Here is an 18,185-nt window from a genome sequence, read left to right on the forward strand (position 1 = left end):
GGGCGGGCGGGCGGGGGGCCCGGGCTCCACCTTAAAAGCGGGCGCGTGGGGGTGGGAGGGAGGAAGGCGGGCGGCGGGAGGAGGGAGGGAGGGAAGGAAGGGGGGCCGGAGTGTCCCGGGCGCAGGGCGCGCGTGCGGCGGCGGCGGCGGCGGCGGCGGCGGGGAGGGGCCGGCCGCGCCGCGCTCCCCTCCTCCCCCTCGCATCCCCGGCCCCGCGCGCGCCCAGCACAAGCGGCTCTGTGTGTGCGTGCGTGCGAGTGAGTGAGTGTGTGCAGATTTTTCTCTCTTTTCTTTCTCTCTCACTGTTTTTTCTCTCGCGCTCCCTCTCTCTCTCGTTCTCAATTTTTTTTTTTTTTTTTTTTTTTTTTGCGAAGAAACAGCAGCGCCGCCGCCGCTCCGCCGAGGCGCTGCGCCCCCCGGGGGGGGGAGGCGGAGGAGGCGGGCAGCGGCGGAGGGAGGAGAGCCGGGGAGGGGGGCGCCGCGCTGGGAGGGAGGCAGCGCGCACGGTGCAGCCGGGCCGGGCGGGAGGCATGGCGGGGCCCCCGGCCCTACCCCCGCCGGAGACGGCGGCGGCCGCCACCACGGCGGCCGCCGCCTCGTCGTCCGCCGCTTCCCCTCACTACCAAGAGTGGATTCTGGACACCATCGACTCGCTGCGCTCGCGCAAGGCGCGGCCGGACCTGGAGCGCATCTGCCGGATGGTGCGGCGGCGGCACGGCCCGGAGCCGGAGCGCACGCGCGCCGAGCTCGAGAAACTGATCCAGCAGCGCGCCGTGCTCCGGGTCAGCTACAAGGGGAGCATCTCGTACCGCAACGCGGCGCGCGTCCAGCCGCCCCGGCGCGGAGCCACCCCGCCGGCCCCGCCGCGCGCCCCCCGCGGGGGCCCCGCTGCCGCCGCCGCGCCGCCGCCCACGCCCGCCCCGCCGCCACCGCCCGCGCCCGTCGCCGCCGCCGCCGCCGCCGCCGCCGCCCCGGCCCGGGCGCCCCGCGCGGCCGCCGCCGCCACAGCGCCCCCCTCGCCCGGCCCCGCGCAGCCGGGCCCCCGCGCGCAGCGGGCCGCGCCCCTGGCCGCGCCGCCACCCGCGCCCGCCGCTCCGCCGGCGGTGGCGCCCCCGGCCGGCCCGCGCCGCGCCCCCCCGCCTGCCGTCGCCGCCCGGGAGCCGCCGCTGCCCCCGCCGCCACAGCCGCCGGCGCCGCCACAGCAGCAGCAGCAGCCGCCGCCGCCGCCGCAGCCACAGCCGCCGCCGGAGGGGGGCGCGGCGCGGGCCGGCGGCCCGGCGCGGCCCGTGAGCCTGCGGGAAGTCGTGCGCTACCTCGGGGGCAGCGGCGGGGCCGGCGGTCGCCTGACCCGTGGTCGCGTGCAGGGGCTGCTGGAAGAGGAGGCGGCGGCGCGGGGCCGCCTGGAGCGCACCCGCCTCGGAGCGCTTGCGCTGCCCCGCGGGGACAGGCCCGGACGGGCGCCACCGGCCGCCAGCGCCCGCGCGTCGCGGAGCAAGGTGAGCGCGCCGGGGAGCGGGGGCGCCGCGCGTTGGGCAGGTGCGGGCGAAGTTGGTGGCAGGGGCGCGGCGAGTCCCACGAGGAACTGGGCGGCGGGTGGCCGGGGCTTTGCGCGCGCTCCCTGCGGGCTCCGCGCTTGGTGACCTTGGCAAGTGATTTGATCTCCCCGAGCCTCAGTTTCCTTGGCTGGAAAGGTGGTTCGGTAACAGTAGCGACCCCTTGGGGTTGTTGAGCGACTTTAGTGACATTTGGCTTGCTGAGGGCGTTCTTAACACACGGCCTGGCACTGAAAGGATGCGTAAAAGTTAGTCGGCGTTGTTTCTGAAGGTGGCTTTGGGTGCACGATTCCGTCTGGGGTCTCAGGGTTTGGATCCGGGATGAGAACCGATGTTAACCTTGCTCACTCCTGTCGCCTACAGAGAGGGGAAGAGCGGGTGCTTGACAAAGAAGAGGAGGAGGAGGAGGAGGAGGAAGATGAGGACGATGTTTCAGAGGGCTCCGAAGTGCCTGACAGTGACCGTCCTGCAGGTGCCCAGCACCACCAGCTCAATGGCGAACGGGGTCCCCAGAGTGCTAAGGAGAGGGTCAAGGAGTGGTCTCCCTGTGGACCCCACCAGGGCCAGGATGAAGGGCGGGGACAGGCACCTGGCAGCGGCACTCGCCAGGTGTTTTCCATGGCCACCATGAGTAAGGAAGGAGGATCAGGTAAAGATTGTTTTGGGTGACGGTGGGGTGCCACCAACTCGGGAGCCCTGAGCCCCAGTCTCAAGCCAGTGTCACAGTCCAAACGGTCGCGGTTGTTTTCTTTCTCAGCCTCTGTTACCACTGGTCCCGATTCTCCATCTCCTGTGCCTTTGCCCCCAGGAAAACCAGCCCTCCCTGGGGCTGATGGGACCCCCTTTGGCTGTCCGTAAGTTGGGGCATTTGGGGTGAGGGGTGCGTTTGACAACCACAGGGTCTCCCGTGTCACTGGCTCCCTCGTTTTGGTGCAGCCCGGGGCGTAAGGAGAAGCCTGCTGACCCGGTGGAGTGGACAGTCATGGACGTGGTCGAGTACTTCACTGAGGCCGGCTTCCCCGAGCAGGCCACCGCTTTCCAAGAACAGGTGAGTCCCGTCCCGTCCCGTCCCGTCCCGTCCCCTCACACGCACGCGCACGGCCTCTGTGGGGTGAGCGCTGACCCTGTGCTCTCTGTCCCCACCCAGGAAATCGATGGCAAGTCTCTGCTGCTTATGCAGCGGACAGACGTGCTGACCGGCCTGTCCATCCGTCTGGGCCCAGCCCTGAAAATCTATGAGCACCACATCAAAGTTCTGCAGCAAGGCCACTTTGAGGATGACGATCCTGATGGCTTTTTAGGCTGAGCGGCCAGCCTTGCCTTTCCCTGTCCCAACCCACGTCCAGCCCCGTCTTCCCCAAGACCCCCGACCCCTAGAGTCCAGGAACTGGACCGGGCCACCCTCAGCCCTGAACGGGTTCCTGTCACCTCTCTCCTTTTGTGTCACAGTCACACCTGCCCCCTACCCCACAGCAGTGGGGTGCACGGTGATAACTCCGCCAACTCATTCAGCCCAGGAGACCAGGACATTTTTGAAAGAAAAAAAAAAAAAGGGGGGGTGTTCCCCTCCCCCAAGGTCCTCTTCAGTTCAGCCAGGTGTATCCTATATAAATGTCTTCTTCTGCCTGCCCATTTGGTGGGCGGGCAGTACTCCTTTCCCCCACCCTTGCTCCCTCCCCAGCCCTCCAGCCCTTTTGGGAACAGCTGGGGTGGGGGACCCATGGTCGCCTCTCTCTTCCCCTCACCTTTCTGTCGATCGTCTCTCCCAACTGGCTGTATTGCTTTTTAATATTGCACCGATGGTTTTTTAAATAAAATTTTAAGAAAAGGAAAAGGAACAAAACAGTATGCCAGGGCTCGTTTTATGAATGGAGGGGGCAGGGGCGTGCTGAGTTCCTCGAAGGGCGGAATACTTTGGGGAGGGAGACCATGACGCCGGGACTCAGTGGTAGACCAGTTGCCTGGCATTAGGGGTTCTCCCTAAGTTTCCTCACTGGCCGTATACAAGGAAATGGGAAAGATAGGTAATTGTTCCAGGAGGTTGGAAATACGGGTCTCCTGGAGTCACCCCCAAGCATATAGTAGGTCCTCAAATTATTTGTTGAGTGACTAACAGTTCACTATTTATAAGCATTTTCCTGCTTGTCCCTTCTGTGTCCCTATGGAGCAAAGAGCTCATAAAAAAACATTTTATAGGCTGGTGGCGTGGCTCAATTAGAGCACCTGCCTAGCAAGTGAGAGGCCCCGAGTTGAAACCTCAACCTGTTCAGCATAGCTGTGACGCTCACAGTCACACAGGGCCGTGCCTGACACCTGTTGACTTTGATGCTGAGAGCCTCTAAATTTAATTAATGGCTGTGCCTCATAGTTGGGCTTCCTGTCACTTGATGAGTCAATCTACAAGTGATGAGGAAAAGGGTCTGGGATAGGGTCTGAGATTGTCTTCTCCATAAGAAACAGGGAGGTGGACGCCGGCGTGTCACTCCTGTAATCCTAACTACTTTGCGGGGGGGGGGGGGTTGAAATCAAGAGGATCACGGTTCAAAGGACAGCCTGGGCAATTAATTACAGAGCTCCTCCCCTCTCCCCAATCTCCAAAATAGCCAGAGCAAAATGGACTGGAGGGGTGGCGCAAGCGGTAGAGCGCCTGTTTTGCACATGAGTTCAAATCCCAGTCCCACCAAAAACAAAAAAAAAAAAATGAGGATGAGCTCATGCATAGGCAGAATCTTTGCAGCAGGGATTTTCATAGTTGTTGGGACTAAGAACCACGTCAGCAGCGCCTTGGAAGTTCACGTGCACTTCAGCTCCATTAGGAAAGGAGAAGAGCCAGGGAGGGCTGGGGGCGGGGCTCCAGTGGTAGAGCGCCTTGCCCCGAGTTCAAACCCCAGCGCTGACAAAAAAAAAAAAAAAAAAAAGAGCCTGGGGTCCAGGGAGTCGCAGCGGGGGCGGGGCCTGGGCGCGCGGGGCGGGGGGCCGGGGGCGGGGGGAGGAGGCGCCGCCCGGTGCGCGCGCGCCAGGTGCGGGGAGCGCGCGGGTCCCCGCGGTGCAGCGCAGCCCGAGCGCCCCGCCCCTCCCGCGTGTGCAAATTCAAACGAGGCGAACGCCCCCAGCCGCTGCCGCCCACCCCCTCGATGGCGGCCGAGCCGTGGTTCGCGGAGCCGCTCCCCCTGAGCCCTGGAGAGACGGCGCCCCTGGACCGCCTGGAGCCCCCCGAAAGGCCTGAGGACCCCCGTGAGCTGCAGCCCGAGGCGGCCCAGCTGTCGCTGCTGCAGGAGGCTCCAGGATCCACGCCGTCCCCCCCGGACCCCATGGTCCCCGAGCCCGGACCCGCAGCCCCCGCCCGCCTGGCCCTGGACGCTATGTTCAGCCCGGTCACCGACCAGCTCCGCTACCTGCTCAAGAAGGCCGACGACTTCCAAAGCTACTTGCTCTACAGGTGACCTACCTTGTCGCCGTCCCAGCTGGTGACCCTGCTCAGAGCGAGCCGTGTGAAGCATTCAGTCTCCAACTAGCTAATCAAGGAAGCCAGTTCCTCGCAGTGGCGGGGGACACTGCTGGTATTGTCCCTAGTACTGCAACCTCCAGGCCTTTCCCCGTGTTCAAATGCTGACTTTGATTTTTTTTTTGGTGGTGGTGGTGGGACTGGGGTTTGAACTCAGGGCCCTACTGCTCGAGTCCACACCTCCAGTCCATTTTGCTGCGCTTATTTTGGAGATGGGGGAAATCTCAAGCACTATTTGCCTGGGCTGGCCTTGAACTAGGATCCTCCCAATTTCAGTCTCCTAAATAGCCAGGATTACAGGTGTGACCACCGGAGCCTGGCGGCTGGCTTAAATTTGAATTCTGGGCCAGTTAAACAACACCCACCTGAGCCAGGAAGGGCCTGAGAGCTACCAGTTTGAGACACTCCCCATCCCCCATTCCCTATGCAGGGAGAAAAACTAGGATTTTCAATTTCCTGTGTCCATTGGAATCTCCTAGAGGCCTCACCTGGCAGGGACTTTTGAACAAAAGTTAGTTGTATATCAGGCTTTTTTTTTTTTTTAATCTTTTTTCTTGGGAGGGGGGGAATTGGGATTTGAACTCAGGGCCTACACCTTGAGTCACTCCATCAACCCTTTTTTTGTGTGTGAAGGTTTTTTTCGAGATAGGGTCTCAAGAACTACTTGCCTGGGGCTGGCTTCGAACCTTGATCCTCCTGATCTCTGTCTCCTGGATAGCTAGGATTACAGGTGTGAGCCACCAGCACCAGGCTTTTTGCTGGTTTTTGTTTTTGCAGCACTGGGGCCTTCCTCCAGCTAGGGGTCATGCCCCCAGGCCACGTGTCAGCATTTGAACAAGTGTTGCTAATGGTTTCGAGGCAGGTGAGCCCTGCAGAAAGAGCAGGGTGCGGTGGTGAGCTAGGGACAGAGGCAGAGGTGACAGCGGACACAGGGTGAGGGCTGAGGCCTCCCGGGTCAAGGCCCCTTCCTTTCTCTCTGCAGCCGGGATGGAGTGCAGAAGGAACAGCTGGCCAAGGTCATGCCCACCTTCCTAAAGATGTGTGAGCCCTACTTCCTGTACCTGGAGGCCGCAGCCAGGAGCGTACCTGCCATCTACGGGGCCCTGCAGGAGCTGGTCCGAAAAGGGGTGCGTGGAGCGGCTGTCCCAGGTCCCACGCCCCTTTCTTGGTGGGGGCTGCATCTGGCTGGGCCACCCATGTCACACTGCCCGCCTTTGTTGCACAGCTGCTAGAGATCTCGCAGCAGCTCACTCTCCGCCTGGAACAGTTGATCTTCATGTACGCCTCCTTTGGCTTTGTGGACCTGGAGGACACTGACCCCCTGAGGTTAGGGGTGGAAGACAGGAGTCCAGGATGGGGGGTGGGGACGGAGTCCAGGGCCCAGCCTCATCTTCCACTCTGCCCTCTGCTACCAGTATCTCCTGCTTCTTCTGCGGGCGGTTCTCCATTGGTCCTTCCCACGAGGTGTCCATCTTCAGATACTGCAGTCCTGCCGCCTACACTGCCAGCCGCTTCCCCCGGTACCTCTACAAGAAGATGCGCTGGAACCTAGAAACCACCCCGGAACCCAACAGCCGGGAGCAAGATCCCCATGTGGACTAGTGAGTCCCCTTACCAAAATTAAAGTCCTCCCCTTACTATGCTGAATGCTGATAGAGGCCTTTAAACCACCACCTGGTTTACTTTTTGCAAACTGGGAAACTGAGTACCTCTTGCAGTGCTGGGGATGGAACCCAGGGCCTCTCAAATGCTACACAAGCACTCTACCATTGAGCTACACCCTCAACTTTCTTTTTTTCTTATCCCCCCACTCTCCCACCAAAATAAAAGGCCTCATCTTAAAAGTAGGCTGCCAAGAAGAAGTCTTCAGTATTAAGTCACATCTCCACCCGAGAACTTCAGGGCAACTTCTGAACGTCAACCTTTCCTCCAAAACTAACACCCTTAGAAAAGCTAGGAAACAAATCATTCTTAATCGCTGCTCTCTCCTCTCCCAGCTACTTCTTGTGCTATCGAGATACTTGGGAGGACTCAGGCCAAAGTCCAGCCAATTCGTGTCCCCAGATCCAAAAACTGTGGTCCATCGGCCGCTGGGTGCCCCTAGGACCAGCTGACGACGACCTCTATTCATGGTAGGACCCACCTAGGGCAATGGCGTGGTATGTGTGGGCTCTGGAAAGAGGCGCAGAACCCTACCAAAACCATGCACCTCCTCGGCAACACTTTGCTCCCCTTGGTACAGTAAAAATAGCATTTTATTGTGCCCCAAAAGATACTTATTGCAGACTGTGTAACAACCCATAGAGGTCCATTTGACAAAGACAGGTGTTCAGAGAGGTTAAGTTACCTGTCCCAGGACACACAGCTGGCAGAGTGGTCACCTCAGGAGAGTCATTATTCCCTAGTTTCTCATCAACCACCAGGAAACCACTTTCCTTAAGGGGTTTTACCACTCCCACCATCCCCCCACCCCCAGCTGAAGGGGCTCCCGAGGGGCAGGGGGCGCTCACATCCAGGCCTGCCTTGTCCCCGGCCCCTATAGGATTTTGTGCCCGCAGCCACCTGGAGACTACCAACAGCTGCTGACCATCGGCTTCGAGGAGCCGTCGCACATGCTAGCCACCGACCTGCTGGTGCAGGTCCTCATGGGCCAGATAGGCCCGGCCCGGCCCCCGAGCGCAGCGTGGGTCGCACAGGGGTCTTGAACCTGGGGACTGAGGAAGAAGGTGCAGGCTGGGGCTTGACAGCTCTAAACTCCAAGAGCGGGGCAGGGGAGGGGGTCCCTCGAGCTCCTGCAGCCCGGCCTGGCCTTCCGAGACTCCAGGCCGAGCTGGCCCAGCCCGCTGCAAAGCCCGAAGTGCAGACGCACCAGTTTTTCGTTAAATAAAAGAAAGAAAAGAGGTCACAGTCTCCGCGTCCGCTCCGAGCGCCGCGCCCCTCCCCTTGGGGCGGGGATGCTGCGCCCACTCGCGCCCGCTGCTTCTGGGAAATGTAGTCCCCAGGCGGAGAACCCTCGTAGGCCGACCGGTAAGGAGAGAAAGCGGCGCATGCGCAGAGGCGCACATGAAGCAAAAAGGGAAGTAGCTGCTCCTGTCAACAACCGGAACTCAGAAACTGAAAGTTTCGTGTAACAGGGAAATGTCACGCCCACTGAAGGAAGAGCCTTGTGGCCACGCCCACTTTCCTATTTTAACCCGGAAGTTATTTCTTTCTAGCGTGAAAGACTACATTTTCCGGCGTGCTTTAGGAACGTGCTGGCGCTCAGTTTCCGAAGGGCCAGATTAGCTAAGTCTTCTGCTCCAGCTTTTGAGTGTTGGGGTGTCGCTGTATTTTGTGGGGTGTCCCGGGCCGCTGGTGGGGTGGGAAAGTCCTAGGAAGGCTCAGTTTGGGATCTCTTAAATGTCATCCCCTACTTAGACTCTAGAGGGAACTGGGGACTAAGAAGCGAGCTCCTCTGACCAGTGCTCCCGAAAGCAAGTGGCAGAACCTGGACTCGAACCAGGTTCTTCATTGCAACTGGCCCCTGCGAAGAAAGGCTGTCCTTCCTTATCCTGTGCCACTCTGCTGCCAGTTACCCTCTTTACACTAAAGGACAGCTTTTGGATCAGAATAGAGACTTGGAGAGCCAGGTGCGGTGGTGCACGCTTATAATTCCAGCTACCTGGGAGGCTATGATCAGAAGGGTCGTGGTTCCAGGCCAGGCCGGGCAAATAGTTCTAGAGGCCCTGTCTCCAAAATAATCAGCAGAATGGATTGGTGGAGTGGCTCAAGTGGTAGAGTGCCTGTATTGCAAGCATGAAGTCCTGAGTTCAAATCCCAATCCCACCCCCCAAAAAAAATCAAAAGCAGATTTGAGCATAGTAGAATTCGCCTGTAATCCCAACTATTTGGGAGACCCAGAGCATGCCCTTATTCTCATAAGCAAAACCCTTACTAAGAGTGTCTAGCACATACTATTATAATGCCCGATTTACAGAAGAGAGGTAAACTGGACACCAAAACCTTGCTCATCCAGAGGGGTTTCTGGTGATCATTTCTGCTTGCATCAAGGATTTTTTTTTTTAATTCAGAACCTGGATCAGAATGACTTCAAGAAGGTTCTGAAGTTCCCTGGTCAGTGACTTGAGGTGGCCCCTGTGACTTTTCCCATAGCTGTTAAGATTCTTCAGTGCAGAGACTGGGGGCGCGGCCCAGTGGTACAGCACTTGCCTAGCATGCATAAGGCCTGAGTTCCATCCCCAGCACTGCAAAAAGCAAACCTCAGATTCACTTTAGGGATATTTAACCTTGGTATATCAGAATGTTTCACCAATAATCCTCGTGAGAAAAATGAAGGAGATACTTGCCTTTGTGTGCGCATGTGTGAATTAAGTCTTTGAAATCTGGTGTGTGTTAACACTTAGAGCTAAGCAGCTTTGGTTGTTCCCCATAAGCCAAATCCACAACCTGCTTGGAAACTAAAGATTTCTGGTGGGTGGCCACAGCAGTCCTGGCAGCTGAAGGGTCGTGCTGATTTCCTGGGTCGTCCTGTTGAGGAACTGACCAAACCCATGACTTTCAACTTGGGAATCACACGGACAGTTTCATCATGAGCTCAGATTGGGACTCTTTTTGTAGTACTGGGGATTTGTGCATGTTGGTGGCCTCAGGCTGCAATCCTACTGACCTCAGCCTCCCAAGTAGCTAAGGTTACAGGTGTGAGCCACTGGCACCCAGCTGAGTCCTCTCACCTCTGTACGTGCTTAGTTCTTACCTCCCTACTGGGAATTAAGAGACTCTGAGCCAGGTGTGGTGGTACATGCCTGTAATCCCAGCTGAGCAAGCTCTGAGAATTTCCATTTTCCACTTTGGCAGTCCAGACATCTGCAGCCTTTCTCCCTAGCTGTCCTGGAGTCACAGAGCGTGGCCAGCATGTTGCGGATGGACTCAGGACTCCGGTCCTTCTCGCTTGAGTTGCTATTGCAAGGCCATATGATTCATATTTCACTGGACACTCGCTGTCCCTGTGCAGAAGACACACTTGGACAGATCTAGGAGTGTGAACGATTCTACAACTCTTCTGGCTCTCATGTTTTCTTAAGTCTCAGTGCACTTGTAAGAAGCTGTAAAAGTAACCACTCCTCCAGGTGTGGCGGTGCCTGCCTGTAATCCCAGCCCCAGGAAGGCTGAGGCAGAAGGATCAAGAGTTCGAGGCCAAACCCGGTACCGGATAATCCTAGCTACTCAGGAGGCAGAGATCAGGAGGATCGCAGTTCGAAGCCAGCCGGGCAAATAGTTTTCAAGACCCTATCTAGCAAAAAAAAATCACAAAAAAGTGTGGGTGGGTGGGGGGCTGGTGGAGTGGTTCAAGGTGTTGGCCCTGAGTTCAAGTCCAGTACCACACAAAAAAAGTTCGAGGCCAGCCTGAATTACATAACCAGAGTCTGTGTCATTGCAATGTTATCTGCACAGATGCAGTTGTGCAGATAAGGTGTTCATTAAGAAATTACCAAAAGGGCTTGCAAGTAGACAGCAACTGGCCCCATTGCAAACTACTTCAAATTTATGCTAAGTAGGGCACTGGTGGTGGCGTATGCCTGTTCTAGCAACTCAGGAGGCAGAGATCAGGAGGATAGCGGTTCAAAGCCAGCCCTGGGAAACAGTTCTCCAGGCTCTATCTCCAAAATAACCAATACAAAACAGGGCTGGCGGGGTGGCTCAAGTGGTGGAGCGCCTGCCTAGCAAGCATGAGGCCCTGAGTTCAGACCCCAGTGCCACCAAAAGAAAAAAGTTCTCTTCTAAGTACAGTCTATTAAAATTCAGGTTTTGGGGCGGCGGTACTGGGATTTGCACTTGCTGGTCTACATCACCAGCCTCTAAATTTCTCTTTTACAAACTGGGTTACAGTTACATTGCTTTCTTTGTGTCAGGGACTCACAGTGTGGCCCAGGCCGACCCTGAACAACTGGGCTCAAGCAATCCTGTCTCAGCCTCTAGAGTGACTGGGACTACAGGAGTGCACCACCGCGTCCATCTCCTAGTAGCTTTTGGAGAGCAGAAACTGACCTCTCTCCATTATTCCCAGTGAGGAAAGATAGGTAGAGGAGAGTGATCACCGGGACGTCACCTAACCCAGTCAGATGTTCCTGCAGTTTACATCTACAGCCGGAACAGCCTCACTCCAACCCCAACTCTCCAGCGCCCAGAGCGCAGCACCAATGGAAGTTGAGGGCGCGAGCCGGCCGTCAGAGCGCACTACTCGCCCGCGCCGCCAGAGGGCAGTGGTGCTGGGCCGGTGCGGCCGGGGGAGGCGGGCAGCCCGGGAACAGGCGACAAGGGCGCATTCCAGCATTCCGGCCGGCGCCACTCGCTGCTTTTCAGGCCTCCCTCCGCCCGCCGCGCTCCCGCCCCGCCCAGACTAAGAGGACCCAGAAGAAAACAGCCTGCACTGCCCGGCTAGAAGGGGCTTTATTTGTGACGGCGTGTGCGGGCAGAGGGGGGTGGCTTGGTCCTCTAACAGTCCAGGGAGAGGTTAGCTCTATTGGGCGGAGACTCAAGGGATCCTGGGTGCTGATCAGTTTCCCAGTAGACAGTAAGCAGTTTTATGGAGGGGACTCATCAGTTTCTCAAAGTCAAGGTCAAGGATGGGCTGGTGGCTTGCAAGTTCTCCAGTGCAGAGGGCTGATCCCTTCTCCAGGCGTTCTGCCCATCCAGGGGGCACCGCTGGGCGCCCCTGCCCTGGTCCTCCGATGAGTCTGTCACTTCCCGGCTAGGGGTCCCACCCTACTCAAACCTCAAGGTTTGCGCTCTTCCTGGGGAGAGGACAGAGAGAAGGCCACCTTCAAAGATCCACACATGGCAACCAAGCAGACAGTGAGACATTTTGGCCACCAGGGCCACCGCCTCTTCTTCACACTCCCCCCTCCCCACCCCGACTGCACCCTGGCCAGAGTGTGGCACTTGAGGGGGTGCAGGGGATGCACCTTCCCCTCCCAGCGTCCTGGCGCCACAGTGGAGTGGGGTGGGGTGGGAGAAGTGACAAGGACTTGCGAGAAGGGGCGCCCACCTGTTCCAGGCCATTCTCTGAGATCTTTCTGGGGGGGGGGCCAGATCACCGCCAATTTTCCGTCGCCTCTGCTCGCTGCGGGGGAAGGGACGCTCAGCCGGGGTGGCCCCTCCTCTCACCGGCTGGAGGCGGCCAGGACGAAGGAAGCCGGCCGCACCCCTTAAACACATACAGGTGTTCACCCCCCCTCCAACCCAGGGAGGCCTCCACCCAGTTCTGGGGGACCCAGGAACATGAGCGAGGCAAACCCAGAGTAGAGGGACAGAAGCCCGAAAATACAGAGGGAGGATCCAGGAGTAACAGAACTCAGTTGGGGTTCCCTGGAACCAAGACACCCCCCCCTAGAAACGCCACCTCCCCAAGCCCAGGTGGCGTGGACGTGGGAACCCATCATCCCAGGTGGGGCTAGGCAAAGGATGAAAAGTGGAGAGGGGTCAGGGAATCCGAGGGACAGAGAAAGGGACACCGGAGTTGGATGCGGCTGGATGGCGCCCTGGGGTTCCCGGGCGTGACGCCTTACTGGTGAGGCTGGGCGCGGGCTCCTTGAACTCGGCGGTGCCATAGATGCAGTGTCGCTGGCGCAGCAGCTCTCGCTCGCGCTCCAGCGCCTCGCGCACCTCCAGCTCCAGCAGCGAAGGCGCGCCAGGCGGCGGGGCGCGCGGCAGCCCAGGGCACCGGCCCTGCACGGCCGATCGCGGCCGGCCTGCGGGAGGATCGGACAGCCGCTGCGATCCCGCGCTGCCCTCCGACGCTGCGGACGAGCCGCTCCCCGCGGCGGCCTCAAAGAAGCGCCTGAGCTCGCCCAGCGGCGGCGGCGGGGCGTGGGGCTCGGGGGCCGCGGGGGGCGCGAGCGCCGCCTGCCGGTGAGCCTCGCGCGCGATGTCGCGCTGCATCTGCGCTCCGGCCCGCGCGCGCTCCAAGGCGCGCGGCCGCGCGGGGCCCGGGCCGGGCCGCGTGAGCACCGGCCGCACGCGCAGCGCCACCAGCTCCTGGGCCGCGCGACCCGGGCTCAGGCCGCGGCTCCGGCGCAGGCTCTCCTCGCGTTCGCAGCTGCGGCGGATCTCCCGCTCGATGGGCGTCTCCATGGGTGCCTTGGGACACCGTGGGAAACGCAGCTGGGGCGCCGCCTCCGAGGAGGAGGAGGAGGTCGCAGAGGTGGGAGAGGGACACCACCCAGGGTCGTCGCTACCTGGCCCGGGGCGCTCGGCGTCCTGCTGGAGGACTTCGTGGTCTTGCTCGGGGGTCTCGATGTCCTGCTGTGCCGAGCGCACGGGGACCTTGTCGCCCTGCTCAGCAGGAGGCTCCAGGGCAGGGTCGCCTTCTGGCCCCGCGCTCCGGCCCGGGGGCCTCGGTCTCCCGGTGTCGGCGCAGTTTGGAAGCCTCGGGTCCCCCAAGTCGGGATTTTGACGTGCAGGGCGAGGACCACGGTTCCCTGCGCCGCACCTGTGACCGCAGTCGCCGCCCGCAGCTCTAAGGCGTCGCCCGGCCCGGCCGCTGCAGTGACCCGCCGCTGGCCTCCGAGAACGGCGCTGGCGGGCAGGGCTGGGCACCGCCCCCGCACCTGCCGCGGGACTCGGCCCGCCCCGGCCACGCCCTCGGGGCGGGGGCGCCTCGGTGGGACACCGGATTCCGTCCCCCGATGCGCTCGGGCCAACTCAGGGTACAGCACTTCTAGGAGAAGGGCTACTAAGGGGGTCACCTATGTGCCTCCGTCCCCCCACTGGACGCACTGTGACACCTAGTCAGTCCCATGTCACCGGCTTGTGCCCAGATTTGGTCCCGGTACTGCGCAGGGCTGGGCGTCAGAACCATTGGCCCTCTGTGTATGTGCGGTGGGGTCCCCCGAAGTCACCTTCCGGGGTCCTCGGCAGCCCTGCCCAGCCGCGATCAGCGGGAGGCCGGCGACTCCCTGGCCTCCAGGTCCTCCCTCCATGTTCCACCGCTGTCGCGCGCAGCTCCGGCCCGAGGGGGCGCCAGGAGCCACCTTGCCGCGCGCCCAAGTCCCCTCCCTCCCCCACCACCCAGTGGCTGCGCTCCGCCAGCTTCGGTGCGGTGCTCTGCGGTCCCCACCAAGCCTAGAAGTGACTTCCTCTGCTCTCCCCTCCCTGCAAAGCCCGCCAGGCGGCCACGGCCAAGTGCATGTCCAGGGAGACTGAGGGAGGAGAGGGACACCCACATGGCGCTCCCGCAGCGCAGCGAAGCAGGTGCGGTGGGAGGCCGGTCACCTTGGGCCCAGGTGGCTGGGGAGGCCCAGACCCAGGGACAGGAGGCATCAGTGGCGGGGTAGGATAGACCGTTTCCCAACCTTGTCTCTGATGGAAGCGGGGGTTCACTAGAACCCGCTCACCCCCACAACCAGGAGCCCCCACTAATCCCACTATTTGATCGCCCCTTTCTGCCTTCCCTGCCCCCCTCCATCCGGGCCTCCAGTTGCTGCCTCCTCCCTCTGACCATCCAACCTTCCTCGGACCTCATTCGCCTAATTAGAATTGGGCCAACCTGGCTTCCATTCCACGCGTAACCTGGGCGAGCTGTGAGCCATTTGCAAAGCTCACGTTCCCTGTCTGAAATGGGAATGAGAGCTGGGCACCAGTGGCTCACGCCTGTAATCCCAGCTCCTGGGGAGGCAGAGATCAGGAGGCTCGAGGTTGGAGGCCAGTGCCAGCAAATAGTTCAGGAGACTGTATCAAAAATATCCAACACAAATCAGTGCTGGATGGAGTGGCCCAAGTGGTAGAGTGCTTGCCTAGCAAACTTGGAGCTCTACCAGAAGCTCTGTACTTGGTCCCCTGCACTGCAAATAAATAATACAGTTTAAAATCTCTATAGGGCTCTTGCTATTTGGTGACAGAGCTAAGAGAGCTTTTGGCGCCCATCCTACTGAGCCTTCCCTGTCCAAGGACAGCTCTGACCATTGTTGTTTCCTCCTCTGCTTCCTTAGGGTCAGCTGATGGGACAGAGAGGAGCCCCCTCAGAGAGAAAGAGGAGCCCTGGCCCTGCCACTGTCTACATCCAAGTGGTGCCTCCACACCACAGCCCTCTCCAGTGTGCGGGCGTTGCTGAGCTTGGGTACGGCAGTGTCCCCGTGGCTTGCCTTATGAACCATCTCTTCATGAAATTCTCCTGTTACTTTTCATTTTTTGAAACAGGGTTTCCCTATGCAGCCCAGGCTGATCTCGAACTCGAGATCCTCCTGCCTTTAGCCTTCCAGTGCTGGGATTACAGGTGTGCACCACTACACCCGGCTCTCAATTACTCCTTTTGGATACGCAGTCTCTTTCCTGCTAGGACCACAACCCTGGAAATCTCCAGTCTCACGCTTTCAACACCACCTCTGTGTGGAGTCTCCCAAGTTGACATCTCTCTAGCCCTCAGGTTCCCCTGGGCTTTGGCCTCAGATCCACCCACTGGCCCCCAGTGTAATAGACATCTGAGACTGAACACTTCCAAAAACCCATTCCTTCCCCCCCAAAAAAACCTACTCCTTCCCTCTACATGTGACAACTGCACCCACTCAGTTTCTTAATTTTTATTTTTGGTGGGACTGGGATTTGAACTCAGGGCTTCACACTTGCAAAGCAGGTACTCTACAGCTTGAGCCACACCTCCTGTCCATTTTGCTCTGGGTATTTTGCAGATGGGGTCTGGAGAACTATTTGCCTCAAACCTCCATCCTCCCAATCTCAGCCTCCCAAGTAGCTAGAATTACAGGTGTGAGTCACGAGCACCCTGCCGCTCAGTTTTGGTTTTTATTTTGTGGTACTGGGGACTGAACCCGGGGCCTCGGCTTACTAGGCAATCTCTGTGTCACTTGAACCCCTCCACCAGCTCCAATCCATCTAGTTCTTCACCCTCAAAACCTAGGAGTCAGCTTCCTTTTCTCTCTTTCCTCAGCCCTCGCTCTAATCTGTTATCAAGACCCATCAGCTCTGTCTCTAAACATATCTTGAGTTCATTGATGTTTTTTTATCCTGTGTCATCCACAACCTCACCCTCCTAAAGCTCCCCACGGAACTTAGAATAAAGATCCAAAGTGCTAACCCTGGGCAGAAAGTGTCCTGCCTGCTTCTCAGATAGGATCTTCTGACCCTGTCCCCTTGGGTCACTCTATTCCAGCCTTCATGCTTCCTTCAAAGCACCCCTCGCACCCACCTTCCCACCACAGGGCCTTTGCACTGCTTTTCCCTCTGCTAGAACTGATTCATCCCATGCCTGGGTCCTGCTATTCAGATCTCTTCTCAGATGCTGTCTCTTCAGAGTCCCTAGTCACTCAGCCCACGAGTGACAGCAGCCATCTGTAAACCACAGTGGCTGTAACTCATCCTTGGGGCAGGGGTGTGGCTCAGGGTGCATGATGGAGACCCTGAGTTCCATCCGCAGCCCCACAAAAGGAAAGAAGACCACCCCTCAGCTTTTTTCTGAAGTTATCACCAGTCACCTCTGTTTCTTCATTAATTTGTATATTACCTGTCTCTTTTCCCCCACATCAGAGATTGAGCTGGTGCTGGTGAGGTAGCACACAGCTATAATCCCAGCTACTTGGGAGGTGGAGATCGGGAGGATCGTGGCCCAAGGCTAGTCTCAGGGAAAAAGTTAGAGACTCCATCTCAACAACAACAAAAAACTGGGCATGGTGGTAGCACCTGTCCCCTCAGCTACTCAGAAACATACATAGGAGGATCTCCATCCAGGTTGGCCCAGGCAAAAACACAAGACCCTATCTCAAAAATAGCAAAAAAAGGGCCGGGGTGTGGCTCAAGTGGTAGAGCACTTGTCTAAGCAATTGGGAGGCCCCGAGTTCAAACCCTAGTACTGGGAGGAAAAAAGCTGAATCAGAGCACTTTCTGTTCTTTTTTTTTTTTTTATATACTCAACTTTCCATGCCTACCAAAGTGTCTGGCACATAGAGTTAAGAATGATCATCCAGCAGGGCACCAGTGGCTCACGCCTGTAATCCTAACTACACAGGAGGCAGAGATCAGGAGGATCACGGTTCGAAGCCAGCCCAGGGAAATAGTTCGTGAGACCCTATCTCAAAAAAATCCATCACAGAAAAAGGGCTGGTGGAGTGGCTCAAGGTGAAGGCCCTGAGTTCAAACCCCAGTACTGCAAAACAACCACAACAACAAAGAGAATGATTGGCCATCCTGGGCTCCATATTAAGACCCTGTCTCAAACAAAACAACAACAAAAGAATTATTGCCAAGTATGGCAGCACACACTTGTAATCCCAGCTCTAAGGAGGCTGAGGCAGTAGGATCAAGAGTTGAAGGATAGCCAGGGCTGTGTAGTTAGACCCTGTCTCAAAAAATATTGTTATTATTACTAAATATTTTTTGCAGTACTGGATTTATTTATTTACTTATTTTGGTGGCACTGGGATTTGAACTTGGGGCTTCACGCTTGCTAGGCAGGCACTCCTACCACTTGAGCTGCTCCACCAGCCCTGAAATATTCTTATTTTCCAATACTTACTAGTCACTTTCCCCACACTGGGAAGAAATAAATAAATCAGACTTGGAAGTCATAGGTGACGACGACAACACGGGGCACAGCTGCCCCAATGTGGGACTCAGGAAAACAGAACAAAGGTTAACACCACGTACCACGCATCTAATTAGTTAACAGTTCTAAAATCCAGCTGCAGACAACTAAATAAAACACATTCTCTGATGGAAACAACCCAAATGTCCAACAAAAGGTAAACGTATCAGCCAAATGTGGTCCACTCACACAGTGGAGTATTATTTAGCCAGAAAAAGGGATGAAGTAGTGATCCATTCTGTAGTGTGGATGAACCTGGACAAGATGATACCGAGTGGGAGAAGTCAGACACACAAGGTCACAGAGTGTACGATTCTGATCACATGACACTCCCACAACAGGTGAAGCCACAGAGGTCATGGCTGCCCAGGGCGGGAGGGAGGGAGGAAGGCGAGGAGTGAGTGGTAATGGGAAGATAAGAATGATCTGGAACTAGAAAGAGGTGAGGATTGAACACCATTATCCGAGGGCTACATGCCATAAATGGTACATATTGTTACATGTATTTTACCACATCAAAAAAATAAATAATTTAGTC

General features: G+C 58.0%; 3 protein-coding genes across 3 annotated transcripts; 2 read left to right on the top strand and 1 right to left on the bottom strand.

Moving 5' to 3' along the window:
- The first annotated feature begins 163 nt into the window (after positions 1-163).
- Samd1 (sterile alpha motif domain containing 1) lies at positions 164-2,982 on the top strand. Its single transcript, XM_020155925.2, has 5 exons — positions 164-1,496; positions 1,917-2,202; positions 2,311-2,407; positions 2,490-2,601; positions 2,701-2,982. Exons 1-5 carry the CDS (start codon positions 531-533, stop codon positions 2,857-2,859), a joined length of 1,620 nt encoding a protein of 539 aa, XP_020011514.2. The 5' UTR covers positions 164-530; the 3' UTR covers positions 2,860-2,982.
- A 1,705-nt stretch (positions 2,983-4,687) lies between these two features.
- On the top strand, positions 4,688-7,835 carry C14H19orf67 (chromosome 14 C19orf67 homolog). The gene is made up of 6 exons (XM_020155924.2): positions 4,688-4,992; positions 6,041-6,185; positions 6,284-6,384; positions 6,474-6,659; positions 7,056-7,190; positions 7,601-7,835. Exons 1-6 carry the CDS (start codon positions 4,688-4,690, stop codon positions 7,761-7,763), a joined length of 1,035 nt encoding a protein of 344 aa, XP_020011513.1. The 3' UTR covers positions 7,764-7,835.
- A 3,626-nt stretch (positions 7,836-11,461) lies between these two features.
- Misp3 (MISP family member 3) lies at positions 11,462-13,687 on the bottom strand. Its single transcript, XM_020155922.2, is given in 4 exon segments — positions 11,462-11,849; positions 12,104-12,142; positions 12,144-12,178; positions 12,624-13,687. Coding segments are annotated over 4 exon segments (657 nt in total). The 5' UTR covers positions 13,189-13,687; the 3' UTR covers positions 11,462-11,831.
- Between the last annotated feature and the right edge of the window lie 4,498 nt (positions 13,688-18,185).

This window comes from Castor canadensis, chromosome 14 (genome assembly GCF_047511655.1).
Source record: "Castor canadensis chromosome 14, mCasCan1.hap1v2, whole genome shotgun sequence".
Taxonomy (NCBI): domain Eukaryota; kingdom Metazoa; phylum Chordata; class Mammalia; order Rodentia; family Castoridae; genus Castor; species Castor canadensis.

Excerpts from the sequence above, each read along its gene's own strand:
- Samd1 (XM_020155925.2), top strand. The coding sequence starts at position 531 with ATGGCGGGGCCCCCGGCCCTACCCCCGCCGGAGACGGCGGCGGCCGCC. Across the intron at positions 2,203-2,310 it reads GAGTAAGGAAGGAGGATCAG|CCTCTGTTACCACTGGTCCC; the intron begins GTAAAGATTGTT and ends TTTCTTTCTCAG. Across the intron at positions 2,408-2,489 it reads GGGACCCCCTTTGGCTGTCC|CCCGGGGCGTAAGGAGAAGC; the intron begins GTAAGTTGGGGC and ends GTTTTGGTGCAG.
- C14H19orf67 (XM_020155924.2), top strand. The coding sequence starts at position 4,688 with ATGGCGGCCGAGCCGTGGTTCGCGGAGCCGCTCCCCCTGAGCCCTGGA. Across the intron at positions 6,385-6,473 it reads GAGGACACTGACCCCCTGAG|TATCTCCTGCTTCTTCTGCG; the intron begins GTTAGGGGTGGA and ends CTCTGCTACCAG. Across the intron at positions 7,191-7,600 it reads GACGACGACCTCTATTCATG|GATTTTGTGCCCGCAGCCAC; the intron begins GTAGGACCCACC and ends CGGCCCCTATAG.